This window comes from Lepus europaeus, chromosome 4 (assembly GCF_033115175.1).
Source record: "Lepus europaeus isolate LE1 chromosome 4, mLepTim1.pri, whole genome shotgun sequence".
NCBI classification, from domain to species: domain Eukaryota; kingdom Metazoa; phylum Chordata; class Mammalia; order Lagomorpha; family Leporidae; genus Lepus; species Lepus europaeus.
Window position 1 is genome coordinate 150,057,638 of NC_084830.1, and position 24,998 is coordinate 150,082,635.

The window sequence follows — 24,998 nt, forward strand, 5'->3', positions numbered from 1 at the left end:
GGAAACATATATTAAGGAAAAAACGATGCGTGGATTTCAAAATTTTACAATAAAATAACTGTACCCTTTATTTTTATCTTCCATGAACTTTTTGAAGTCCCCTCTAGTCTTTCTCTTGGTGAAGATATCCCTTCCAAATCTGATTATTAGATGTGATCCCAAAGAACTGATGGATAAAATAGCTAAGTGCTTGCAAACTTCTGATCATAAGTGTTAATGCTAAACTTAAACTGAGGGATAAATACAGAGCATGGCTACACCGATGTGCAGGGTGTTGTGGGCAGATTTTTTAAAAAGCAGCAAATTTTTAAGTTAATATTTGGGAGTCATGGCCCAAAAATAAATTGAAAATATTGTCCTTTTCTGTGTGGAATCCTTAAATACCTTCCTGAGAGCCTTTTACATACCGTTATTTTGCAGCTAAGCTTTCAAGGTAGAATTGTGAAGCACATAGTTAGAGGTTTTATATGGAAATGTATTTAACAGAAAAACCGTGAATTTAATGTCACTTTGTGTGCTCATTTCTTTCTTTCTTTCTTTCTTTTTTTTTTTAATGAATCAACAATAACTTGCCAGGACTCTTTTTTTTTTTTTAAGTTATTTATTTATTTGAAAATCAGAGTTACACAGAGAGAGAAAGAAGAGGTACAGAGAGAGAGAGAGAGGCCTTCCATCCACTGGTTCATTCCCCAGTTGGCCACAATGGCCAGAACTGCACCGATCCGGAGCCAGGAACTTCTTCCGGTCTTCCGTGTGGGTGCAGGGGTCCAGGAACCTGGACCATCTTCCACTGCTTTCCCAGGCCATAGCAGAGAGCTGGATCAGAAGAGGAGCAGCCAGGACTAGAAATGGTGCCCATGTGGGATGCTGGCACTGCATACCGTGGCTTTACCTGCTGAGCCACAGCACGGGCCCCCGTGTGCTCATTTTCGTATCCCAAATAATTTTTCTGCCCCCCCCAAAATGCCAAACATCTTCGTATTTTCTCTCTTTTTATTATCTTAAGGGTATTTAGGACTAGAGCACAAAGAAGATCTTTATTACAAGAGGAAGTGCCTAGAAATAAAAAACTAATGCATAAATGGACCTAATTCTTCTAACTTTTGAGAATTTGCATCAACTCTGGGCTCCACAAGCACCGAAATTATTGGCATAATCTTAGCTATGTAAAGAATGAGTAGACAGGATTGAGTCCTTCACATTTTTACTCTTGCTCTACTTTGTACTATTCTCTTTTTTAAAATATTACTTAATTATTTTTCTGGCCTTCCTTATCCAGAGATGATCGATGAGTTTATTTGGTGAGTAACATGTAGCTTTTCTAGTTTTTGTCTCTTTCCTGAGTCCACATTCAGTTGTGTTGAGATTGAGCACTGCACTGAGATGGCAATGCAGGATGCAACAGGTCCTAATTTTGCACACATGGTTTCGTTTTGTCGGATTAAGTCTGATGGTAACTCTTTCACCACATTATGTAGTTGCTCCTCATGTAGTCAGTTCATGTTAGCATTCTGATCTCTCCTGGGGCATTGGTGGATTTTGATATGTATCTCTGTGTCTTCAGCGGCTAACTGTGCAGCCTCAAATACAGATATTATTTCAAAGAATGTCTGAATCTGGTAGCTTTTCTACAAGAACATGCCAAGAAGATACATAAGCATATAGTTATTTCTTGATACAGCTTGTAGGCAAGAGTGACTTGTCAGACTGAATGAGGAATAAATGAATAGCCCAGTAGAGGAATGCAAAAAATGCACTGCCAACCTTTTTTTGACATGAAATTTAATTTTTTTCTCTTGTATTTACAATAGGAATTTTTTTCTTTTTATTGATACATTCTAAAAGAATGTATATAACTAAAAAGAAAAAGAAAAGCTCCAGTGTCCTTTGACTTTTAGGTCATTATGTTTTTGGCTTTTATAATTAGGCTCTGTATTCATCTCTGCTACCTCTGTTCCTTAACAACAACAAAAAAAAGACTGGTAGCTCCCAGGCAGCCCTGGCTGGATTTTCCCCACAATGGTTCATTTCCTTTCAAATGTATTAGCAATTAGCTCCCAATGCACCTAATTGTAGCTTTGTTTGACTTTCCACATCTCTCTGCCCACTGGATTAGAAGGAAAGTACATTAAAGCTTATATAAATGGCCAGGCTTGTTGCTTTCAGGAAGATTTAAAAGAAAGCAGAGCTTCCATTAATGTGAAAGGAAATAGAGTCATCCCAGCCTCGAGTCAGTGAATGGGTTAGAGCAAGGAGGTACAATAGGAAAACTGGACACTCCCCAGTGCCCAGCAAGTTTGCCCTTTGCTGTGCTTCTGTGCTCTTTTAGACTGAAGTTAGGCACAGAATCTCAAATGTAAGTACAAAAACATATCCTAAAGCCAGGTGGAAAAATGAAGTTATTTATCACTTTTTGTTGGTTCAAGTAATTAATATGGAAATTAGCTATATATTTTCAAACGTAGTTTTTCCAAATTATAAAAGATAATCATATTTTATGTATATATGTATATATATATATAAATATATGTTTTATAAAGGCTCTAGTAGGATAATTTCCTAGCTGATGCAGAATGGAAACTAAAACATTGTCATTTTTACTAACTCCAATTTAAATTGGGTGGGGGGTGGAGGATACTGTTCTGCTTTAGTTGGCTTTGGTTTTACTGCCATGGGAGTTTACTTTCATGTCAGTTCCCATAGATATGTGTGAGAAATTCTTCAGGACTTGAAACAAGAGTATCTTCTAGGTTATATGATCTGACCTAATCAACCATGAGAGCGCTCATACTCCTTTTTTTAAAATCCCCTTTAAAAGCTGTTTAATGAAAGCCTTTCTCAATCTTCCTTCCTTGATTAGACATCGATGAGTGCAGCATCATTCCTGGGATATGTGAAACCGGCGAATGTTCCAACACCGTGGGAAGCTATTTTTGTGTGTGTCCACGTGGATACATAACCTCCACAGACGGCTCTCGGTGCATCGGTAAGCCTCATATCTTCAAGGCGCAATGCGCTGCTTCTTTATAATGACAGAATAGTCCAACCCAGCTGTGAAGATGGCAGTGATTAATAAAACCAATGGCTCGAAGAGTTGTTTAAGGTAAACGGTACCACTCCGGAGAGATTGGGAGATGCAGGTACTCTTTGCAAAGACTTCCGTTTCAGAATCCTTCTGGGTTTGTTTTATGTTGTCAAAATCATTTTGAAAATAAAGACTTCCTGAGGACCTTTATCTTGCCCAGCGCTGGAGACAGAAAGGCCTGAGAGAGATTCTAGCATCTGCTTTGGGAGACAGAATGTAGTAATTAAAGGTTCCTGTGTTGCTGTGAATCATGAGCACATTCACCATCTTATTTACTTAGAGTTTGTTTATTCTGGTAAAAAATAGTTACGACAAAGAAGAAATTGACACCTTTAATTTTGTATTTTGAGCATATTCAAATTAAAGCCAAATATATTTGTATGCTCCCCTTTGTTTAGACAGATGAAACAGTGCTTCCCAGTCATAGGGTAAACCATCCATCTGCGGGCAAGCCCCAGGCCTCTGTCTCATTGTGAGCACAGACATGATGAAGTGTCCCTTGATGAATGATCACCTTTCTCTTCCTGAGCATTAAGCCTGCTCAGTTCCAGTTTTAAGCTGATAGTAGCTAAGAAGAGAGGGAGAAATATGTACAGTTCTCTTTGAGAGCACTGATGACTCCCTTGGTTATATAGAGGGTGGCAGTCTGGGCAGTGACGGCCTCCCACGCTGACCACGCTGTCACTGTGTCATCACTGCCAGGGCTCTGGGGACCCTACTCATGGCACCCAGGTGAACTGGGTCAACGGGATGGATACACAGACAGTCAAGGACAGGAATGAGAAGCTGTGGGCCACTAGCAAAGGCCTATGGCCTGAAATCACTCGATAAAATACTCTGATGTGCCCATTGGCCTGAAATCACTCGATAAAATACTCTGATGTGCCCAGCATCTTGCGAGTGAGAGCCTGTGACAGTGAACATGAGAGATGTAGGTCCTACCTTCATAAATACCACATTGTATCATAAATAATGGTAGAAGAGTGGTAATAGAACTCACAGAGGAACAGTGGTGGTGGCAGTAAAAATAACTGCTGGCACTAATGAAACACATATCATATGTGAGACAGTAGGCATCTCCTAACAGATCAGGCAAGCTCCTGATCTAGACGTGTTCAATAAAATTCTCATTGTTATTATCAAGAGGAGAATACTTATATACCTTATGAGAGTCCTTAGTGCAGGGTTCCTCTACAGTAACAGATGGAGGATCTGAAGCCTAGGGAGGTTCAGTGATTTGTACAGGTTGCATGGCCAGTAAATCCAGCCAGCATGCGAATCCAGACCTTTCTGACCTCATTGTCTCTACTCTTCTGCCTCCTTACCCACGTGGGCTACTAGAGACCCTGACCATATATCCACCAAGTCTACTTTGAGAAGCTGGATGTCCATGTGAACCCTCTTTAAATGCAAATTATTTGTGGGTTTTAGGTGAATGAGAATTTATATATTCAGTTAGGTTAAGTCCCCCTAATCAAAGCTCTATTTGACCACACTGCCCCTTTGCCTACAGTACTCCCTGGACCTGAAGCATCTTGATTTCACCTCCATGCTCACTACAACACAACTCATGATGTCTCCAGTTGGATACAACTTTTCTTTACGTCTGTTCTTCCTAATCCAGATTCTCCTCTTGGTCAACATTATCATCCATCCCCTCCCATAGTATTCTTCATTTCCCTTATTTTAGGGTTTATTGTTTTCTTGGTATTTTTGGGTCATGCACTGGCCAGACTGTGAGCTGTGTTAGGTCCTGCTCTCTTGCAGCTTTTTAGACTCTGGGCCATGTGTGACAACATGTACAACTTTTGTGCTCAGTCCATCATTTTTCTGAAAGAATAGGAAAATCAACACATGAATGAATGAGACGACACTGTGGAAAGTTTGTGTTGGCTCATAATTGCTTTGTGTTGCTTGCCTTCTGTTGGACGTGATGTGACAGCGCTGAGTTACAGCCCTAAGATGCTCAAAGGCAAGAATATGCTCAAGCTCCCGAAAGCTGAGTCCCGTGCTGACCGGGAGTCCTGTTCCCTTGAGTAGCAATACCCTGACTCCCAGGAACAGAAGAAAGCCCTAGGCAAGGAGAGAAAAGCGCTCTAAAATTACAAAACTAATGCTAAAGTGAAGCACGCATGCAGCTTAAAATATTTTTGAAAAACTGTCTTGATTTTACAGTAAGTATGGCTTTTCCACAAAGGAGAAAAAAATACATTTTTAATGTGTAAGAGATAGATATGGCTTTGCTTTTTAAAATTTTGATTCTGTATTTTCTTAGATTGAATTTATTTATGATTATATTATGTGTGTCTTGGATATTTTTATTCTGTTTGTTTTGTAACCACATACTGTATACTAATCACTGAGTTGGATGAACTCAAAGCTATATTTTTGAGTAAAAAACTGAATATTGTCTGCAGGATTCCTTTTTTTTATAGTTCCATAATTTTAGAAATTGCCTTTCTCTTTTAATTTTTAGTTTTTTTATTTATATAAGATGATCAGATTTCATGTATTTCATATATACATGATTGAGGAGCATAATGGTACTTCCCACACTCTCTTCCCTACTCTCTTCTTTCTTATTTTTTCTTTTAATTTTTACAGTGACATACTTTGTTTATTTTATAATCATAAGCTTAACCCTCTACTAAGTAAAGAGTTCAACAAATAGTAAGAAGAAAAAAAACACTGTTCCTCATTAGTAGAGACAAGTCTGGAAACAATAATCAGACCTCAAAAATGTCAGGTTTGCTCAAATACATTACATTTTTTGTACTCTGTTAGTTACCATAGATAAAGGAAAACATATAATGTTTGTCTTTTGGGGACTGGCTTGTTTCTGTAAGTATAATGGTTTCCAGTTGCATCCATTTTGTTGCCGAAGACATTATTCCTTTCTTTTCATGGCAAAGTAGTGCTCCATAGTGTATATACACCACATTTTGTCTATCTAGTCATCTGTTGATGAACATCTAGGTTGATTACATATCTTAGTTATTGTGAATGGAGCTGCAATAAACATAGGTGTACAGATAACTCTTTCATATGCTAATTTCATTTTGTTTTCGAGTGGGATGGCTGGGTCTTACAATATATCTGTTTTCAGACTTGTGAGATGTCTCCATACTGTCTTCCACAATGGCTGTACTAGTTTACATTCTCACCAAAAGTGGATAAGGGAACCCTTTTCCCACATCTTCACTGGCATTTATTATTCTTGTTTTTGAATGATAGCCATTCTAACTGGGGTGAGGTGAGGCCTCATTGTGATTTTGATTTGCATTTCCTTGAAGGCTAGTGATCCTGAGCATTTTTAAGTGTCTGTTGGCTGTTTTATTTTCCTGTTTTGAAAAGTGCCTGTTCAAATCCTTTGCCCATTTCTTTTTTTTTTTAAGATTTATTTATTTATTTGAAAGTCAGAGTTACACAGAGAGAGGAGAGGCAGAGAGAGAGAGAGGGCAAGACGTCTTCCATCCTATGGTTCACTCCCCAGTTGGCTGCAATTTCTAGAGCTGCACTGATCTGAAGCCAGGAGCTTCTTCCAGGTCTCCCACATGGGTTCAGGGGCCCAAGGACTTGGGCCATCTTCTACTGCTTTCCCAGGCCATAGCAGAGGGCTGGATCAGAAGTGGAACAGCCGGGTCTTGGACCCATGCCCATATGGGATGCTGGCGCTTCAGGCCCGGGCATTAACCTGCTGCACCACAGTGCCGGCCCCTGCCCATGTATTAACTGGATTGTTTGTTTTGGTGTTATTGAGGTTCTTGAGCTCTTTATAGCTTCTGAATATTAATCCTTTATTAGTTTCATAGTTTGCAGATATTTTCTCCCATTCTGTCTATTGCCACTTCACTTGGGAAGTGTTCCCTTTGCAGTGCAGAAGCTTCTTAGCTTGATGTACTCCTATTTGTCTGTTTTTGATCGATTACCTGTTTTTTGGGGGTCTATTCCAAGAAGTCTTTGCATATGATGTCTAGCAGTTTCCCCCAATGTTCTCCTCTAGTACTTTGAGGCTATCAAGTTGTAGATTTAGGTCCTTGATCCTTATACCTTTATATAAAAGGTATAAGGTAGAGGGATCTTGTTTCATACTTCTGCACACAGAGATCCAGTTTTCTCAGTGCCATTTGTTGAAGAGCCTGTCTTTTCTCTAACGATTGATCTTAGCTCCTTTACAAAAGATTAATTGGTTGTAAATGCATGGATTGACTTTTGGGATTTCTATTCTGTTCCAGTGGTCTACATGTCTGTTTTTTGTGCCAGTATCAGGATGTTTTGATAATAACTGCTCTGTAGTATGTCTTGAAAGCTGGTATTGTGATGCCTCTAGCTTTGTTTTTGTTGTTTAAGATTGCTTTTGATTTTCAAGGTTTCTTGTGTTTCCATATGAATTTTCTCATTGTTTCTTCTGTATCTGAGAAGAATGTTGTTAGTATTTTGATTGGATCTTCTTTTTAAATTTTTTAATATTATTTGGCAGGGTGGGTTACAGAAATAAATAGACAGACATCTTTTATCTGCTATTTACCTCCCCCACATGATTACACTGGCCCTAGGCTGGGTCAGGCTAAAACCAGAAGCTTCATCTGGGTCTCCCACAAAGATGCAGGAGGCCAAGCACTTGGGCCATCTTCTGCTGCTTTCCCAGGCACCTTAGTGGGGACTGGATTGGAAGTAGAGCAGCTGGTTCTTGAACTGGCACACACATAGGATGGCAGCCATAAGACTGCAGGAGGCAGTCTTACCTGCTATACTACAATGCCATCCCCTACAGCTTTCTTCTGAGAGTGGTATATGATGAATGTTTCTAGGTGTTTATTTTACTAACTCCAATATCTTCAGACCCTACCACATTATAAACATAAGTAGCCTTGATCCTTTTTGCTTTATATGTAGGAAAATACATATGACAGGAGAGTTTAAATGGGTTTAATTATAAAATAGAATTTTTTCATTGCATTGCATTAAATCTGTCATATTTCTGGTTTAATTTGGTGTAGTGTTTTTAATTAAGTTTTTGAATATCCAGGAAAGCACTTTCTTTTTTAACATAAAGTGCTCACATATGACAGTTTTAAAAAGTGTTAAGGCGCATTTTATAATCTTTCTCTTAAAATCATTTTTAATAGCACTACTTAATGAGCCTTATGTCATTTTTTGGGAATTCACAGTAACTGTGTTATCCGTGCAATCATAGTACCTAATTTCCACATTGCAGCATAGGCACAAAAGAATGATTGGCATCCAGGAAAAAGTCAGTGGTGCATTGGCAGTAAAAGTGAGTCGAATGTACGTGCAGAATGCTGTCCACACAGAGCTAGCAAAGACCCCTCTGCACAGGCCTCTGAAGTGGCAAGTTCACAAGATGAGATGAAGCCTTTAGAAGTTACTACAGTAATGATAAGCTCACTTCCTGGGGCTTTATGAAAATTCCAGTGCACAGTGTTGCCTTGGAGTATTCTTGAGAAAACAAAACCTGAAAACAGAAGATGGAAAAAAAAAATATATATATATATATATGAGGCAATGGGTGAATAATCACTAAGGAATCTTAAGATACCGTTCATTTAAAAAAGCCTAAGGGGGCCGGCCCTGTGGCGCAGTAGGTTAATCCTCCACCTGCGGCGCCAGCATCCCATATGGGCTCTGGTTCTAGTCCCAGCTGTTACTCTTCCAGTCCAGCTCTCTGCTTATAGCCTGGAAAATCAGTAGAAGATGGCCCAAGTCTTTGGGCCCTTGCACCCATGTGGGAGACCAGAAGGAATACCTGGCTCCTGGCTTCATATCGACACAGCTCTGGCCGTGACGGCCATTTGGGGAGTGAACCAATGGACAGAAGACATTTCTCTCTTTTTTTCCCTCTCATTGTCTGTAACTCTACCTCTCAAATAAATAAATAAATAAATAAAGTATTTTTAAAAATAAAATAAAATAAAAAATCCTGTTAAAATCTTCAACTTGAGGAGCACTGGTGTAGACCATGGGAAAAGGGTGATGTGAGCAGGACTGCGGGAGCTGAAGCTGTTGTGTGGGTTCTGGCCATGGTGATCCAGCCCACCTGGCAAGGAGAGCTGAGTCAGGGGTCTTGGAAATAAAAGAGTGGGTTAAGATTAAGATTCTGTGCTGAGGTTAGCATCAAACTAAGCATTGCCAGGATGATCCCACAGGCAGTGAGAACATCTCAAAAATTTTTTTAGCAAAACAGAAACAGAAATGAGAAGGCTGTAAATGATGACACAGAGCGGTGCCCAGGGTATGCTTGTTAAAACACAAAATGCAGAATCAGTCCTGTGTTAGGCACAGCCCTACGTGCCGCTGTGTGTGGATTGTATGTACATGTGTGTATTTACAGCCAGTGAGGGAGAACCCCTGACTGTGTTTGAAAGGTGGAGGGGGAGACCAGCATGAGACATTACAGTGAAGAAGGTCTTGGTGATGGTGCTGGATTCACGTAAAGGGACCTGGTGGAGCAAGGATACCAGGTACCAGCTTTATTTGAGTGTCCTAGAAAGAGACAGTTGTACAGTGAGGAAGAAATTCCACCACACAAGGGCTTCAAGAGGTTCTTGGGAAATGGAATTAAAAGGTAAATATAGGGTCAGGTGCTGTGGCATAGTGTGCTTAGCCTCCACCTGTGGTGCCAGTATCCAGTATGGGCGTCTGGTTATGTCCCAGCTGCTCCTCCTCTGATCCAGCTCTCTGCTATGGCCTGGGAAAGCAGAGGAAGATGGCCCAAGTGTTTGGGCCCTGAATCCATGTGGAAGACCCCAAAGAAGCTCCTGGTTCCTGGCTTTGGATCAGCCTAGCTCCGGCCATTGCAGCCATTTGGGGAATGAACCAGCAAATGGAAGACGTTTCTCTCTGTCTCCGTTTTTCTGTCTGTAACTCTGCCTCTCAAATAAATAAATAAAATCTTTAAAAAAAAAAAAAAACAAAGATAGATATATTTGGGTGCAAAACAGAATTGGAAATCCATGTGTAGTTTTTTCAGAAGATATATTTTGCATGAACTTTCTGAAGAGCCCACGTATTTTAAAGGAAGAAGGACGCAGGGGAGCCACAGCATTTCTGTTTCTTTCATTGCACCTACTTCTAGTTACTCTTGAGTGATGTGAACGTGAACATTCACATGAGCATATGTTAGGAATAGTGAGAATCTGCAAAGTTAATCAAGGGGGACCCAGGCTGGAGCCAGACCAGCCAATGACGGAGACAATGGCTGTCATTTATCAAACACCTAGTCTCACTCTGACCTGGGCTAACCTGGTCCGTGTTTCCTGGCTGAACCCTTCGTTTTTTAATGAGCACAGCTCATTCAACAGGAGACGTATTTATTTCATGGTACAACCCCTACTTTTACCAAGGTTTCATCACATTGTATAATTAACCATTTGTTCTCTTAAATCAAATTTAGACTAAATGTCAACCCATGAAACTATGATAAGTGTGCTGTTATTGTGTTTCAAGATAGACTTATATTTTAATCAGAAGAGATGAATTACTTCCTCTCTCAGGGTAGTTGTGAATAAGACTCCCTTATTCAGGAAGTGTAGTGGGGGTGATAGGAGCTGATTGGAGGAAGAGACGTCTTTCATTACTTATGACATATCAGTTCTACAGTTCAACAAATACCAAGCATTTAGAGGGTTTTGTTTTTCCAGCTCCTCTGCCTTTTTCCCTAACAGTTCCCTGTTTCAAGGAATGCCGTGCCTGAACTGCTGTTACTTTTATCAGGTTCTCTTCTTTTATTCCAAGTATTCTTCCATGTGACACTTTTAATTTTAATACAGTACTTCCAAAAGCCTTGAAATCGCAGGCACACAAAGGAAAGTGTGATAACTTCTAGCCTCTGATTTGCCTTGAAATATACCTTTTTATGGGCTGGTGTTATGGTGCAATAGGTTAAGTTGCTGTCTGCAACACTGGAAACCCATATCAGAGTTCTGCTGCTGGTCTAGCTCCCTGCTAATGTGCCTGGGAAAGCAGTGGAGGATGGCCCAAGTGTCCATGTGTGAGACCTGGATGAAGTTCCCTGCTCTTGGCATTGGTCTGGCTTAGCCCTGGCTATTGTAGCCTTTTGGGGAGTATACCCAGATGGAAGATCTTTTTCTGTTTTTCCCTCTCTCTTGATCACCCTGCCTTTCAAATAAGTAAAATAAATCTACCAAAAACATACATCTTTCTGATGACCTTAACTATGAGGCACTGTTCCAGTCTGTATGTTAGGTTTTGGCTCATGGAATTGGAAGCAGATTCCCTGTCTCCCTGTTAATAGTGGAGACTACTTGTGGAATTTACGGAAAAAAAAAATTATTTACTTTCCAGTTCTCTGTTGCTGCTCCCTGTGGGACTTAGTTTCTTCAGTATATATTATAGGACTAATCAGAGAATATTATTTATCAATTTTTTTATTTAAAAACCCCTCTCTAACATCAAAAATGTTTTTGGGTTAATGACATAACAGTGTATATTCCTTCAGATAGTACATAGTGAGAAACTATTTCATAAAAACTTTAAATGAACTTTTTATTTTTATTAGACATTCTGGCATGTCTGTAAATGTAAATAATAGAATAGATTAATATCTTTGCTTGGGAACAGAACTGCTTTGGATTTCAGATTTTTTGGAGAAATAATCACATATACTTTATTGGATATCTTGGGGATGAGAACCAAGTCTAAATAAAAAATTCGTTTCTATTTCTGCCTAAATGTAATTTTATGTATCATTTTAAATAGCTTTGAGCTTGAAACAAACTTTGTGATGCGAAATTTTCTGTTTGTGGTGTCACGTCAGCACTCAAAATGTTCTGGGTTTTCGAGCACTTTGGAATCTGTGCTTGGGGATGCTCAGGTGTTAGTGCCTGCGTGCTGTGTGGCATTATGCACTCAGTGCAGTGTGAAATGGAATTACAGACTGTCACTGCCTCCTGATAAAACTGCAGATGCCCAGGCTTGGGCCTGTTACTGAGTGGATCCCTGAGGAGTGCCTGCTGCACACTCATTTTTTATTTTATTTTTTACTTAGTAAAGATTTTATTTTATTTTATTTTTATTTAATAAAAGTGAATTTACAAAGTGGAACTTCTGTATTGTTGTGGCTTCCCCCTCCAACCTCCCTCCCTCCCGCGACCCTCCCCCCTCCCACTCCCTCTCCCATCCCACCCTTCATCAAGTTTCATTTTCAATTACCTTCATATACAGAAGATCAACTTAGTATAAAGTAAGCAAGGATTTCAACAGGCTGCACTCACACAACCACTCAAGGTATAGAGCATTGTTCAACTAGTCGTGTTGTCTTTAACTCTCATAGTAAAACACATTAAGGACAGAGATCCTACGTGGGGAGCCTGTACCCAGTGACTCCCGTTGATGATTTGACAATTGACACTCTTATTTGTGACGTCAGCAATCCCCCGAGGCTCTTGCCATGAGCTGTTGAGGCTATGGAAGTCCCTTGAGTTCACCAACTCTGAACTTGTTTAGTCAAGGCAGTATCACAGTGGAGGTTCCTTCCTCCCTTCGGAGAAAGGCGCCTCCCTCCTTGATGGCCCGTTCTTTCTGCTGGGGTCTTGTTCACCAGGATCTTTTATTTAGGTTGTTTTTGCCACCGTGTCATGGCTTTCCATGTCTTATGCACTCATTTTACACCCAGTGCATTATTTTTGATGTGACCCTGTATTTGTGCCTCCAGACCTTTAGAGGTGTATGTAGTTTCTTTGGCTTCTTTGTGATTTCTGACTTCATTCAGGCATGCACTGGGTTCAGAGAATATAGTCATACCATACCAGTCCTTTGACGTGCAGTGTTTGCCTTATGGCTTAGTGAATGATCAGTGCTTAGAAACCTTCCGTGTCGTCTTGTAAAGGACATCCTCTTTCCAGCTGGTGAATGCTAGGTTCTAGGTACATCCAGCAGATCAGACTTGTTAAGTGTGCTAGACCCATTTTCTCTGTGCCTGTAAGATTTCATCCACTGTGTATGAATGACTGAAACACTTGTGTGGATATTCCACAGTGGAGATCAGTTTATCAGATTTACCAAGTAGCTTTCCAAGTTTTTGTTTTGTATGCTTTGATGCCATGTTATAAGGAGATAAGTTTTTAAAAGTATCATATTTTCCTGGTAAATTGAACCTTTGTTCATTACGTATTGACTTTCTGAAATTCTTCTTTTTCTGTTTCAAAATATTTTACTATTGTCTATTTTATCTCTTTTTTCTCACTTTTTGGTAACAGAAGTGAAGGATTTTAAGTCTATTTTATATTCTTCCTCTGAATCTTTCCACTTTTGTAGGTTTTACCTGCCAATTTTAAACAGCTTCTGTCTACTTTGTTCTCTTTTATTTGTGCACGGTATAGAAATCCCTGTCTTCATAACTGAGCTTTAAATCCTTTTGAATTTATTACAGTACTAACAGAGTTTTTATTTCTGCTGTGTGCTTCAAGGTTCCTGTTTATTTTAGGGTTTTTGTTGTTGTTCTGTCTTTCTACCATCTTGTTTTCTTTTAGATTGAGTCATGTCCTATTCTACTCTTTAAGAAATTATTTACTTTATTTCTGTACTTTCAGCGCCTGTCCTATCTGCTTTAAGATGCACATGTAATCTAAAGTCAAAAATTAACTTGCGATTTACCTTTATTAAACAATAAAAGATTAGTATTAAACTTTGATCTCCTAACTTTTAAAAATTTTACCACATGATCCCTCCTTCATATGCAACAAGTTAATCACCACTCTTTAAAGTGCTTTTTCCACTTACCCACATATCTAGTAATGTTTTTTTCCATTTACCCACATATCTAGTAATGTTTTTTAATCATCTTTCCTTGGTAATCTCCGGCTTTGCAGTGGAATCCTTTCCCTTTTACCTGAAATAGCTTTTTCAACATTCCTATCATATAAAACATTTCTTTTCTCTTTTTTAAAGATTTATTTATTTATTTGAAAGTCAGAGTTACACAGAGAGAGGAGAGGCAGAGAGAGAGAGAGAGGGCGGGGGGGAGCGGGGGGGGATCTTCCATCTGATGATTCACTCCCCAGTTGGCCACAACAGCTGGAGCTGCGCTGATCCGAAGCCAGGAGCCAGGAGCTTCTTCCAGGTCTCCCACACGAGTGCAGGGGCCCAAGGACTTGGGCCTTCTTCCACTGCTTTCCCAGGCCACAGCAGAGAGCTGGAATAGAAGTGGAGCAGCTGAGTCTCAAACCAGTGCCCATATGGGATGCTGACGCTTCAGGCCAGGGCGTTAACCCGCTGCACCACAACGCTGGCCCCACATAAAACATTTCTGGTAGCAAACTTCAGTGTTTGCCTGAAAATTATGGCAGCTTGCCCTGTGAGAGCCTGGTGTCCTGGGGCACAGGATGTCAGAGTGGCAGCTGTTACCTCACAGGGGCAGGTTGACTCCATTGTGTTCCACCCACTGTCCTTAGGAGCTCATTCAGAAGTTGGCACTTGATGTTTTCACCAATACCATGCCCTAGGCAGATCATCTGTCTTGACTTGCTACCTACTTTTAGATCTTCGCTGTGTCTCTTATTGTTCTGCAATGATGTAGAAAGTTGTTAATATCTTTTATTTTTAATCGCACCTTCAATGTACTGGACCCTCTAGATCCAGGAAGTTCTTAGAGTGGTATCTGCTGAATATTGCCGCTTCCCATTCTGCCGCCCATCTCTTTGTAGTACTCCTTCTGCATGTATATTACCCTTGCACACTCACTTCCGTATTTCCTTATCTCTTTTTGATATTTCCTTATCTCTTTTTGATACTTCTCATTTCTTTGTTTAAGATTACTTATTCATTTGAAAGAGTGATGTTTGAACCACTGTTCACTCCTCACATGCCCACAACAGCCAGGGCTGGGCCAGGCTGAAGCCAGGAGCCAGGGACTCCATCTGGTGTGCCACATCGATGGCAGGAGGCCAGGCGCTTGGGCCATCATCTGCTGTCAGCCTAGGCAGATTCGCAAGAAGCTTAATGGGAAATGGAGCTGGGACTTAATTCCTGGCACTCTGATACAGGACGTGGGTGTCCAAAGAAGCAGCTTAACCTGCTGTGCTACAGTGCCCATTCTCGTTTCTGTGTCTCTCTGGATGACTTTGACAGTTATCTATTTCTACCTGCTCAATAATTATCTCTTTATCCACATACAATGCAGTTGTTTAATATTCAGATATTTTAGTTCAGTTATAACAGTCTTCATTTATGAAAATCGAGCTCTTAAATCTGTTCTTTCAGTGTTTATGGGTTCTTTACCCCCTGTTTATATATTCAGACTTTAATTGCTTTAAAAACATTAAATATAATTTAGCTATTTAATTAGCAATATTTTACAGTAATAATTGTCAGAATTGGTCTGACCATTCTAGTATCTGAAATAGGCTGTTTATTCAACCAGTTTGGTTCATTGAGTCTTATTTCTTTGTGTGTTTATTTATTTTACTGTTAGCTACTCCTTTTCCCTGGAAAGAATTTATGGGCATCCTCTGAAACTTTCACTTATACTAAGTTCTCTATTTGTCTTGGCTTTTGTGAGTTCTTGAAGAATCTCCTCCTCTTTGACATTTTGCAGACCAAAAGCCTAGTATGAGACAAATTGTCAAAGCTTTTTGGTGAGGACAAGGTTGTGGTTGCAGATTCTTAGGGAGGTCTTCCTTTTTCGTCACACACTATCAAGTAAAGACAGGCAGGTTTCTCACCTTCCTCACTCCGCACAATACCAGTATATAATGATAGTGCTGCCTGAATCCCTACTTTATAAGGGCATTCTGTTCTACATAACGGGCTTGTTATCTCTTGGACTTTGGGCCCTATCAAACTCTTGGATATGCAGTTCAGAGTCTGCAGAGTAAAATTCAAGCCAGAGCCCTGCTGCCCATTCACCTCCCGTTGTCACCTCACTTGGGGGCTCCTGTTACTCTTCCTTTCACCACGGCGTGATTTTGTAAAGTGTTTTCATACTTTATCCACATTATTATAATTGTGAGGCAAATTTTGGGTAGCTAAGCCATCGCTGTGCTAGAAACAAGCCCAACTCTGAAATTTTAAAACTGTCTGCTGTGCCTTTGAGTAATAAAGGTTAAATATAGTTCTACATCAAACAGTTAATACTTGGGTGTAAAACTAGGGCTCCAGATCCAAGTACATGGTTTATTGGGTTTTGATTTTGTTTTTTCAGTCCTTATGCTGCAACCTCTTCCTTGTCGAAGACTGGGAGAGAGAAATATTTGCATCCACTTCATTCTCGTTGTGTTTCATACATTAGGTGATTATTAAGTTTGGGACTTTGCTAATTTACATTCTATTCTTGAGGAGTGTGGCAGGCCAGAAAATTCAGGATTATACAATTTTGTTTTATTGCAATGACTATTCCATCGTTGTGTTTTTTTTTTAAAGCTTTTATTTAATGAATATAAATTTCCAAAGTACAGCTTATGGATTACAATGGCTTCCCCCCCCCCATAACTTCCCTCCCACTCGCAAACCTCTCCTTTCCCGCTCTCTCTCCCCTTCCATTCACATCAAGATTCATTTTCAATTCTCTTTATATACAGAAAATCAGTTTAGTATATATAAAGTAAAGATTTCAATGGTTTGCCCTCACATAGCAACACAAAGTGAAAAATACTGTTGGAGTACTAGTTATAGCATTAAATCACAGTGTACAGCACATTAATGACAGAGATCCTACATGATATTTTTTTAAAAAAATGATTACTTTTCTATGTAATTTCCTATTTAACACCAAGGTTTTTTTTTTTTTCATTTTCAATTATCTTTATATACAGGAGATCGATTCAGTATATACTAAGTAAAGATTTCATCAGTTTGCACCCACACAGAAACACGAAGTGTAAACATACTGTTTCAGTACTAGTTATAGCATTCCTTCACATTGGACAACCCATTAAGGACAGATCCCACATGGGACATAAGTACACAGTGACTCTTGATGTTGATTTAACAATTTAACACTCTTGTTTATGGCGTCAGTAATCTCCCTAGGCTCTAGTCATGAGTTGCTGAGGCTATGGAAGCCTTTAGTGTTCGCCGACTTCGATCTTATTCCGACAGGGTCATAGTCAAAGTGGAAGTTCTCTCCTCCCTTCAGAGAAAGCTACCTCCTTCTTTGATGGCCCTGTTCTTTCCACTGGGATCTCACTTACTGAGATCTTTCATTTAGGTCTTTTTTTTTTTTTTTCTTTTTCCAGAGTGTCTTGGCTTTCCATGCCTAAAATACTCTCATAGGCTCTTGAGCCAGATCCGAATGCCTTAAGGGCTGATTCTGAGGCCAGAGTGCTATTTAGGACATCTGCCATTTTATGAGTCTGCTGTGTATCCCACTTCCCATGTTGGATCGTTCTCTCCCTTTTTGATTTTATCAGTTAGTATTAGCAGACACTAGTCTTGTTTGTGTGATCCCGTTGACTCTTAGACCTATCAGTGTGATCAATTGTGAACTGAAATTGATCACATGGACTAGTGAGATGGCATTGGTACATGCCACATTGATGGGATTGTATTGGAATCCCCTGGAACGTTTCTAACACCATCGTTTGTTTTGATGGATCATTCTTGGGAATAGAAATCTACCTGTGAAATTATTTGCAGTGGGGCTTTCTGTCCAAGCCCTATTCTGAAGTTTTACACTTGCTCTTAGCCAGAAGGCCAAGCAGCAATCCTGTTCTAAAGTTTTAAACATGTCTGCAGTACCTTTAATCATCAAACTGTGTGCTTTGCTTTTGGAACACCGGTTTTGTTGTTGTTGTTGTTTTGTTTTGTTTTTTGTTTTTTTACAGGGGAGAAGGGAGGGAGTGGCCTAGAAAAAAGCATTCTGACTCTTACATGGAATATCTTAAAGTCAGCTTTATTTCGAGGTAGCTTAGAAGCAAACCAAAACATAGAAGCAACGTAGACCATTTAAGAAAATAGTGTGTTTATCTTAAACACGACCTAGTGCTGATAGTTTTGACTTTATCTGCTGAAAGGATTGTTGCAGTGAATAATTTCGATCTACATCACGGATAATGCAGTGCTTGGCTGTTTATGTCTTTCCTGTGATTATATCCAAACTTTTTTGAAAGCATCTTGATAAAAGTTGAACAAAATAGTTAACTCGGCTCAAAATTTTTTTCACTAGTTAAAAGAATGTAAGTTATAAAACCACAGAGTTCACAGATGATACTGATTTCTAAATATTTATTTATTTATTTATTTATTTGACAGGCAGAGTGGACAGTGAGAGAGAGAGACAGAGAGAAAGGTCTTCCTTTTGCCGTTGGTTCACCCTCCAATGGCCGCCGCGGTAGACGCACTGCGGCCGGCGCACTGCGCTGATCCGATGGCAGGAGCTAGGTGCTTATCCTGGTCTCCCATGGGGTAAAGGGCCCAAGGACTTAGGCCATCCTCCACTGCACTCCCTGGCCACAGCAGAGAGCTGGCCTGGAAGAGGGGCAACCGGGACAGAATCCGGTGCCCTGACCGGGACTAGAACCCGGTGTGCTGGCGCCGCAAGGCGGAGGATTAGCCTAGTGAGCCGCGGCGCCGGCCAGATGATACTGATTTCTTAGCCTTATTCAGTTTTTTATTTTATGCAGTCTTTTATAGTTTTTATAACTTGTCTTCTAGAATTCTGATCCAGTAGAGTGACTTCTGTCAATCATATTGGATCTCGTAATTTCCCTACCTGGAATTCTGTGGTTTAATGCACAGACTCCTTCCCACAGAATTTCTCCCAGACCCTGTGGCTGCTTCTGAGTTCTCACCTCACTCATTCTGATCCCCAGTAGACATCATCAGTTGCACCTTGTTCTTGAAAAGGTCTCATCCAGCCTCCTGAGAACTCCGCAGTGTGTATCTTCAAGGCCTGCCTGCTCTCTGGCTCCAGACTCACTTATTCAACATGCCAAATACAGCCGGTTTTAAAGAGAACCTTGCCTAGTGTCCTTTCAATGTTTCTGCTGCATTCATCCCCATCGCAGCTGTGCACTTAAAAACCTAGTAAATTTCCAGGACTTTCATCGTCGATGCCTCACACCCGAGCCAGTGCCCATTGTCTGCCATTCACTGGCTGGCGTCATCCTCACTGCTAGCACCCTCATATGTCACCCTCATATGTCCTCTCCATTGGTCCTCCCATTCTCACTATGGTCAGTTCTCATAGCAGCAGCCGAAGAGATGGCTGACTTAAAAATGCAAGCTGTTGTCTTTTCTCTAGGTAAAGCCGGTGCACAACTCTCACACCCTCTAAATAAAACCCAGAAGTCCCTCACAAGCCATGTCCAGGGCCCTACCTCTTGGCCTTTCTGTCCCTCTGAGCTCATTTCTTGTGGTCTCCTCTGTGCACGTGAATCTCTGTCTTTCTATTTGAGCTGATTTTGCCTCAGAGACTCCCTGTTGCTCATGCCTTCACGTTAATGAAGACTCTGCTCAGATGCCCCTGTATCAGTCATTTGTGTGCACAGCACAAGCACAGAACCTCAGTGGCACAGAACAGTGCCCATCCGCAGGCAGCTGAGGTTTGGGATTGGGGTGCTGCTTCCTGCAAGCTCCAGATCCGTCCAGGCATGGCTTCTTCCTGAGCTTGGCCCTTGCACCTGTTCCGTGTCCTTCAGTTTGGGATCCCTGGGATGTAGCATGCAGTAGGTGCTCGGTCGTCTGGATAAATGAGTAAAGAAATAAATATCTTGAAGGTAAGAGAACAAAGGATAGAGGAAGTAAAGGCATTCACTTCACAGACTCTGTTCCAGTGTGTGATATGATCGCTGTAAGAGCCAAAGGTAACTGCCATATCTTCTGTTTTATTTCAACGTGTTCAGATCAGAGAACAGGCACGTGTTTCTCTGGACTGGTGAACGGTCGCTGTGCACAAGAGCTCCCAGGCAGGATGACGAAAATGCAGTGCTGCTGTGAGCCTGGCCACTGCTGGGGCGTCGGAACTATTCCCGAGGCCTGTCCCGTCAGAGGCTCTGGTGAGTGCGGGCTCCTGCTGCCAGACAGTGTCAGGGCAGTGACACACAGCCCTGCACGCTGCTCTTCTCCTTGGAGTCAAGTTGCATTTGGATTCCGGATAGAATGTGCAACCTGACTTGGTATTTTTGTTGGGGGTAGAGTGGCATTGCTCAGTCGGGGTCAGTTTTGATAATGCATGATAAGTAACATCAGACAGATGCCTGCAAGCTGCATTGACTTCTTTCTGTGCAGGCCCAGTCCCGTGTCACTTCCTGATGGGTCTACATCTGTAAATTGTTTTTGTCCTGGGACAAACACTGTGGAGTAATGAGTATGCTTGCACAAACCTGGGTGATGCAGGTCTGTCACTCAACACGACCTCTGAGACACAGTATATATGAGACATAGGAGGGTGCTGCTGACAGCACAGAGCGCATACTCTTTTATGGTCAATTTTTCTTAATAAGTAGGATATCCTCTAAAATAATGATTTAAAACATGGCTTACTAAATTTATAACCCAGTAACATGGATGTTCAATGTCTTTGTCACATATTATGTACTATGCACAATTATATGAGTTACAACCTTTTTTAACTGACAGCACTGTAGGTTTGTTTACACCATTATCACCACAAAAATTGTGAGTTATGTGTTCTGCTAGGACAGTACAGTGATCACTAAGTGATATGAGTATTTCAGCTCCATTATAATCTTATGAGACCACATTGTATGTGCAGCCTGTCATTGGCCAAAATGTCATTATATGGCTCATGACTATATTTTTAATAGTTATTTTGAGTGTATTTCAATTCAGTTTTTAAACCTCCTGATGTTTCATTCCAGAGTTTGCATACTCTCTGAATAACAAAATTTTACCTGTAGCTCCTCTTTTTACATATAACATGAGTAGCAAAATAATAATTTTTATCACATTAATATAAAGGTGATATTTTTGACATTTTATCTTTTTATGTTGAATTATGTCATCATGAAAATGATTAAAATTTTTGAAGTATAAATATAAATACCTATATGTACTCTTACAGTGGAAAAGCATCAAAATGCATACATTGAAAATTTTAAAAACAATAAAACACCAAAAATATTAAATACAGAAAGCAGAGTTAATGGCTAGTAGATGATGTTGAGACTTCCTTTTCCACTAGTAGTATATAATTAATAATTTTTATTTCTTCTGGTATTCTAATTCTGCAGTTAAGGAAATAGTTTAGTTGCTATGAGGATACTTCCACAAGGTTATGGAAAATGAAATTAAGAGATAGGTTTATTTTGGTAAAAGAAGATTTTTAAATTCATGCATACCATCAGTCTTAAAGCACGTCAGTAAACATGTGTATTATGAACAAGACATACATAAATTTCAAAATTATTTTGCACCAAAATAAACATCCCTTAGTTCTGTTTTTCTACAAATTGTTTGAAATGCCCATACATTCTTCTCATTATTCAGTTTTGCTTCTTGGACAAACAAGGAACAGATTCAAAGCTTCCTTGATATTGTTTGCTACTGAAATTCACACTAGAAAACAGAATTATTTGGTAGGCATTTTAATATGTAATTCCTAAAGGGAAGAAAAGAGACTGGAAAATCTGTTGATATAGTCTTTAATGAGGATTAACATATACAAAAGATATACAATGAATTACCTAAAGCTGTTAAAAATTTCATGCATTCATAGCTACACCTGGAGTTTTTTAGTTGCACTTAGAAGCATAAAATTATAATGCACATACAAATAATTGGATATGCAACTCAGCTAAAATAATGTGGCTTTTAGATTTTAAATTTTTTCTGAAATATCTGTACCTTTTCCCTATCAGGGTTAGGGAAACCTTTATGAAGACCTTTATGAAGATAGTAACCTACCTATTCACCTTGTATAGCTTAGGTTAGCTAAAATGAGCTATAGCAACCTGTTAGTTGCTTCTGTTATGTGGAAGGTCATCCGTTTGTGTTTCACTGAACTTTCTTTTCTTCTAGATGAATATCGCAGACTTTGCATGGATGGGCTTCCAATTGGAGCGATTCCAGGGAGTGCTGGTGCCAGGCCAGGAGGTGCTGGGGGGAACGGCTTTGCCCCAAATGGAAACGGCAATGGCTATGGCCCAGGAGGGGCAGGCTTCATCCCCATCCCTGGAAGCAACGGCTTTTCTCCTGGTGTAGGGGGCGCCGGTGTGGGAGCTGGGGGCCAGGGACCCATCATTACTGGATTAAGTAAGTGATCATTTGCCATGGATTCTTGTTTTCTGCATCGAGTCATTTTATAATATATACCTACCTTGCTTTTATTTTTCAAAAGAGGTGTGTGTTGGGGCAGGGGGCTGAGTAGGGGAGAAAGAGAGAACATCTGTTTCTGGGTATAAAAAATATAGTAATACTAAACTTAGGAGAATATGTGTCTGTTTCATGAACTTTATGCTAAGCTGGGGAAAAGAATGTGTGGTCCAGGCCCTGTAAAGTATAGACAAGAGCCCTATAGCAGTGCATTCTGGGTAATGCCACCACAGTGCCCATGCTTGGGTCCCTGTGCATTTCATTCGGCCATCGCAGCAGCCCTCTTCATGTACCTTGAGTCCTTTCTCAACTGACATAAAAAACTGAACAGGTCTTGCTCTGTGCCTCTGCCCCTGCTTTAATGTGCACATGTTGCTTTTCCCTCACTCTTTTTCTTTAAATTGCTTAAGAAACTGAGAGAAGTTGGATTCAGACCAGGATTGGCATTTGTGTTGATGACGTTGACATTCATTGTTTTGTTAAACATTGCTCTTGCTAGTAATATTTAATGATATCCTACAGTGCTAGGTTTGTTCTTTTTGGCATGTTGCCTGCTTACTCTCTCTGAATAATCAACAGTTAGAAGAAAGAAATGGAAGATACTCACGTGTACAGTAGAACATTCCCAAAATTTTTAAAAGACATTGTTAGGGGCAAGTCTCCAGACTTAACAAATGCAAGTTAAAACCATGTGTCCCAATTTAAGACGACTAATTCACATATTACTTGTGCTTTGATTTTCCATAGCCATCCTGAACCAGACAATAGACATCTGTAAACACCATGCTAATCTTTGTCTAAATGGGCGCTGTATACCTACTGTCTCTAGCTACCGATGTGAATGCAACATGGGCTATAAGCAGGATGCAAATGGAGACTGCATAGGTGAGTTCGTGATTCTCTAACCCTTGAGTTTTTTAATATCCCTTAGACTACTAGAACAAATAGGACAAATATGTAACAACATCAAAAGTCTTGAGGTAAAACTAACTTTTGAGCTGTCTCCTGTTGCATGCCATTCCCCGCACCCTCCTTAGTTTGCTGTTGCGTTGGGACATTAAGAGAATTCTCAGCCTTTAGGGCCTAAGTGTTGTGATTTCTGTCTCTGACTCTCCTGTTCCTTCTTCCGTAGCATTGCTATTCCTCATATGAAGATGAAAAAGAATCTTCCTTATGGTGGATATATTTTGAAAACAGTTTGTGGGAAGATGAATCCATTTTTAAAAGATGACAAGATGATAAAAGTCCACTAAAATCTGATACTCTAGAATAATAGTTCTCAAATGCTTTGGTCTCAGAGCCATCTAAACTCTGAAAAATTATTGTTTATATCTTTTAATAATTACCTTGGAAATCAGATAAATTTTTTCAAACATGTATTAATTTTAAAATAACAATAATAAGCCCATTGCATATTAACATAACATTTTTATAACAAACTGTATTTTCTAAAACAGAAAGTTTTGAAACCATTGCCATTGTTTTGCATTTTTGTAAATCTCTTTAATGTCTCCCTTAATAGAAGCCAGCTGAATTCTCTTGTCTGCTTCTGTATTTAATCTGTTGCAGTATGTTATTTTGGTTGGAGAATACAATGATAATGCATCTTCAGACAGATAGGCAGTAGGAAAAGGGGAGGAATATCTCATGGACTTTTCAGTTAATTGTGAACGTTCTTTTTGATACTCCACTAAAGTCAGCAAAGAAGCGTTCTTAAGGCTTAGTTGTAGTGTAGAATCTGAATCTATGTCACTTAGCTTTTCGTGCTTTGTTACACTAAGGCCACTGGTCTGTCTGGTACTTCTACCGGATTTTGTAACATGAATTGGTCATTTAAAATATGTTGGCTCACCGTGTTGTATGGATCTTTCTGAAGTCGGTGTATTTTGCTATTTTCCTGTCAAAGAAATCACACTTGATAATGGAGCCATTAAATTCATTAGAAAGGTCTTTAAATATTGATGGACAGTCAAGCACATAGTAGTAAATACACTTGCTGAGTAATGTCACTTTTTAGGTTCAGTTTTAACCTATCGTCAGACCTAGCCTGTTGTTTCCATTATGGTGACAGATTCACTTCATTGTTTTTAAGAATACTTCTGCTGCAGATCTGCGTAACTGCTTTGTCGGTCATCTTGAAGTGCAGATCGTATTTGAGGAAAGCTGCTAACGTGGCATAGAACTCCAACAGTTGCACAAACGCTTTTCTTCGGAACACTCGTGACACTTCAGTCAGCAACAACAATGTGCAATGTTCATTTTATCAGTTTTTTATAATGTATTCTTAAGGGGCAAGATAAAACATCATGAATTCTTACTGCTTGGTCATTGATTCTTTTTTAAGTTAAAATGACTGGTTTTGTTGACACACAGTGACTTCATGGCAGTGGCTAATGCAGCAGTTTGCTGTCACTGCCTTAATCCATGCTAAAGCATAACCTCTGCCTTCGGCAGTCAGCAGAGCTGTTAGCAGGATGAGAAAGGTAAAAGATCTCAATATGCATCTCAGCATTTCAGTAACCTCTAGGGGCTCACGGACCCTTCCTTGCAAACAGCTGCTGCAGCATCCTCACATTTCTTCTAGGTCGGTCACAAAAGGTTTATCCGCAGGAGGAGCTCACAAGACATTTCCCCGCAAAAGCAGTGGCGGACTTGAAAGTTC

General features: G+C 40.0%; 1 protein-coding gene across 2 annotated transcripts in view; it reads left to right on the top strand.

Moving 5' to 3' along the window:
* FBN2 (fibrillin 2) overlaps nucleotides 1-24,998 on the top strand; it is a 242,414-nt gene that overhangs the window by 98,886 nt on the left and 118,530 nt on the right. For both annotated transcript variants that reach the window (XM_062189229.1, XM_062189230.1), the window contains 4 exons: nucleotides 2,861-2,986; nucleotides 19,906-20,058; nucleotides 22,043-22,276; nucleotides 23,084-23,221. In XM_062189229.1, the coding sequence (XP_062045213.1) occupies nucleotides 2,861-2,986; nucleotides 19,906-20,058; nucleotides 22,043-22,276; nucleotides 23,084-23,221 (651 nt within the window). The remainder of the gene's footprint in view (nucleotides 1-2,860; nucleotides 2,987-19,905; nucleotides 20,059-22,042; nucleotides 22,277-23,083; nucleotides 23,222-24,998) is intronic.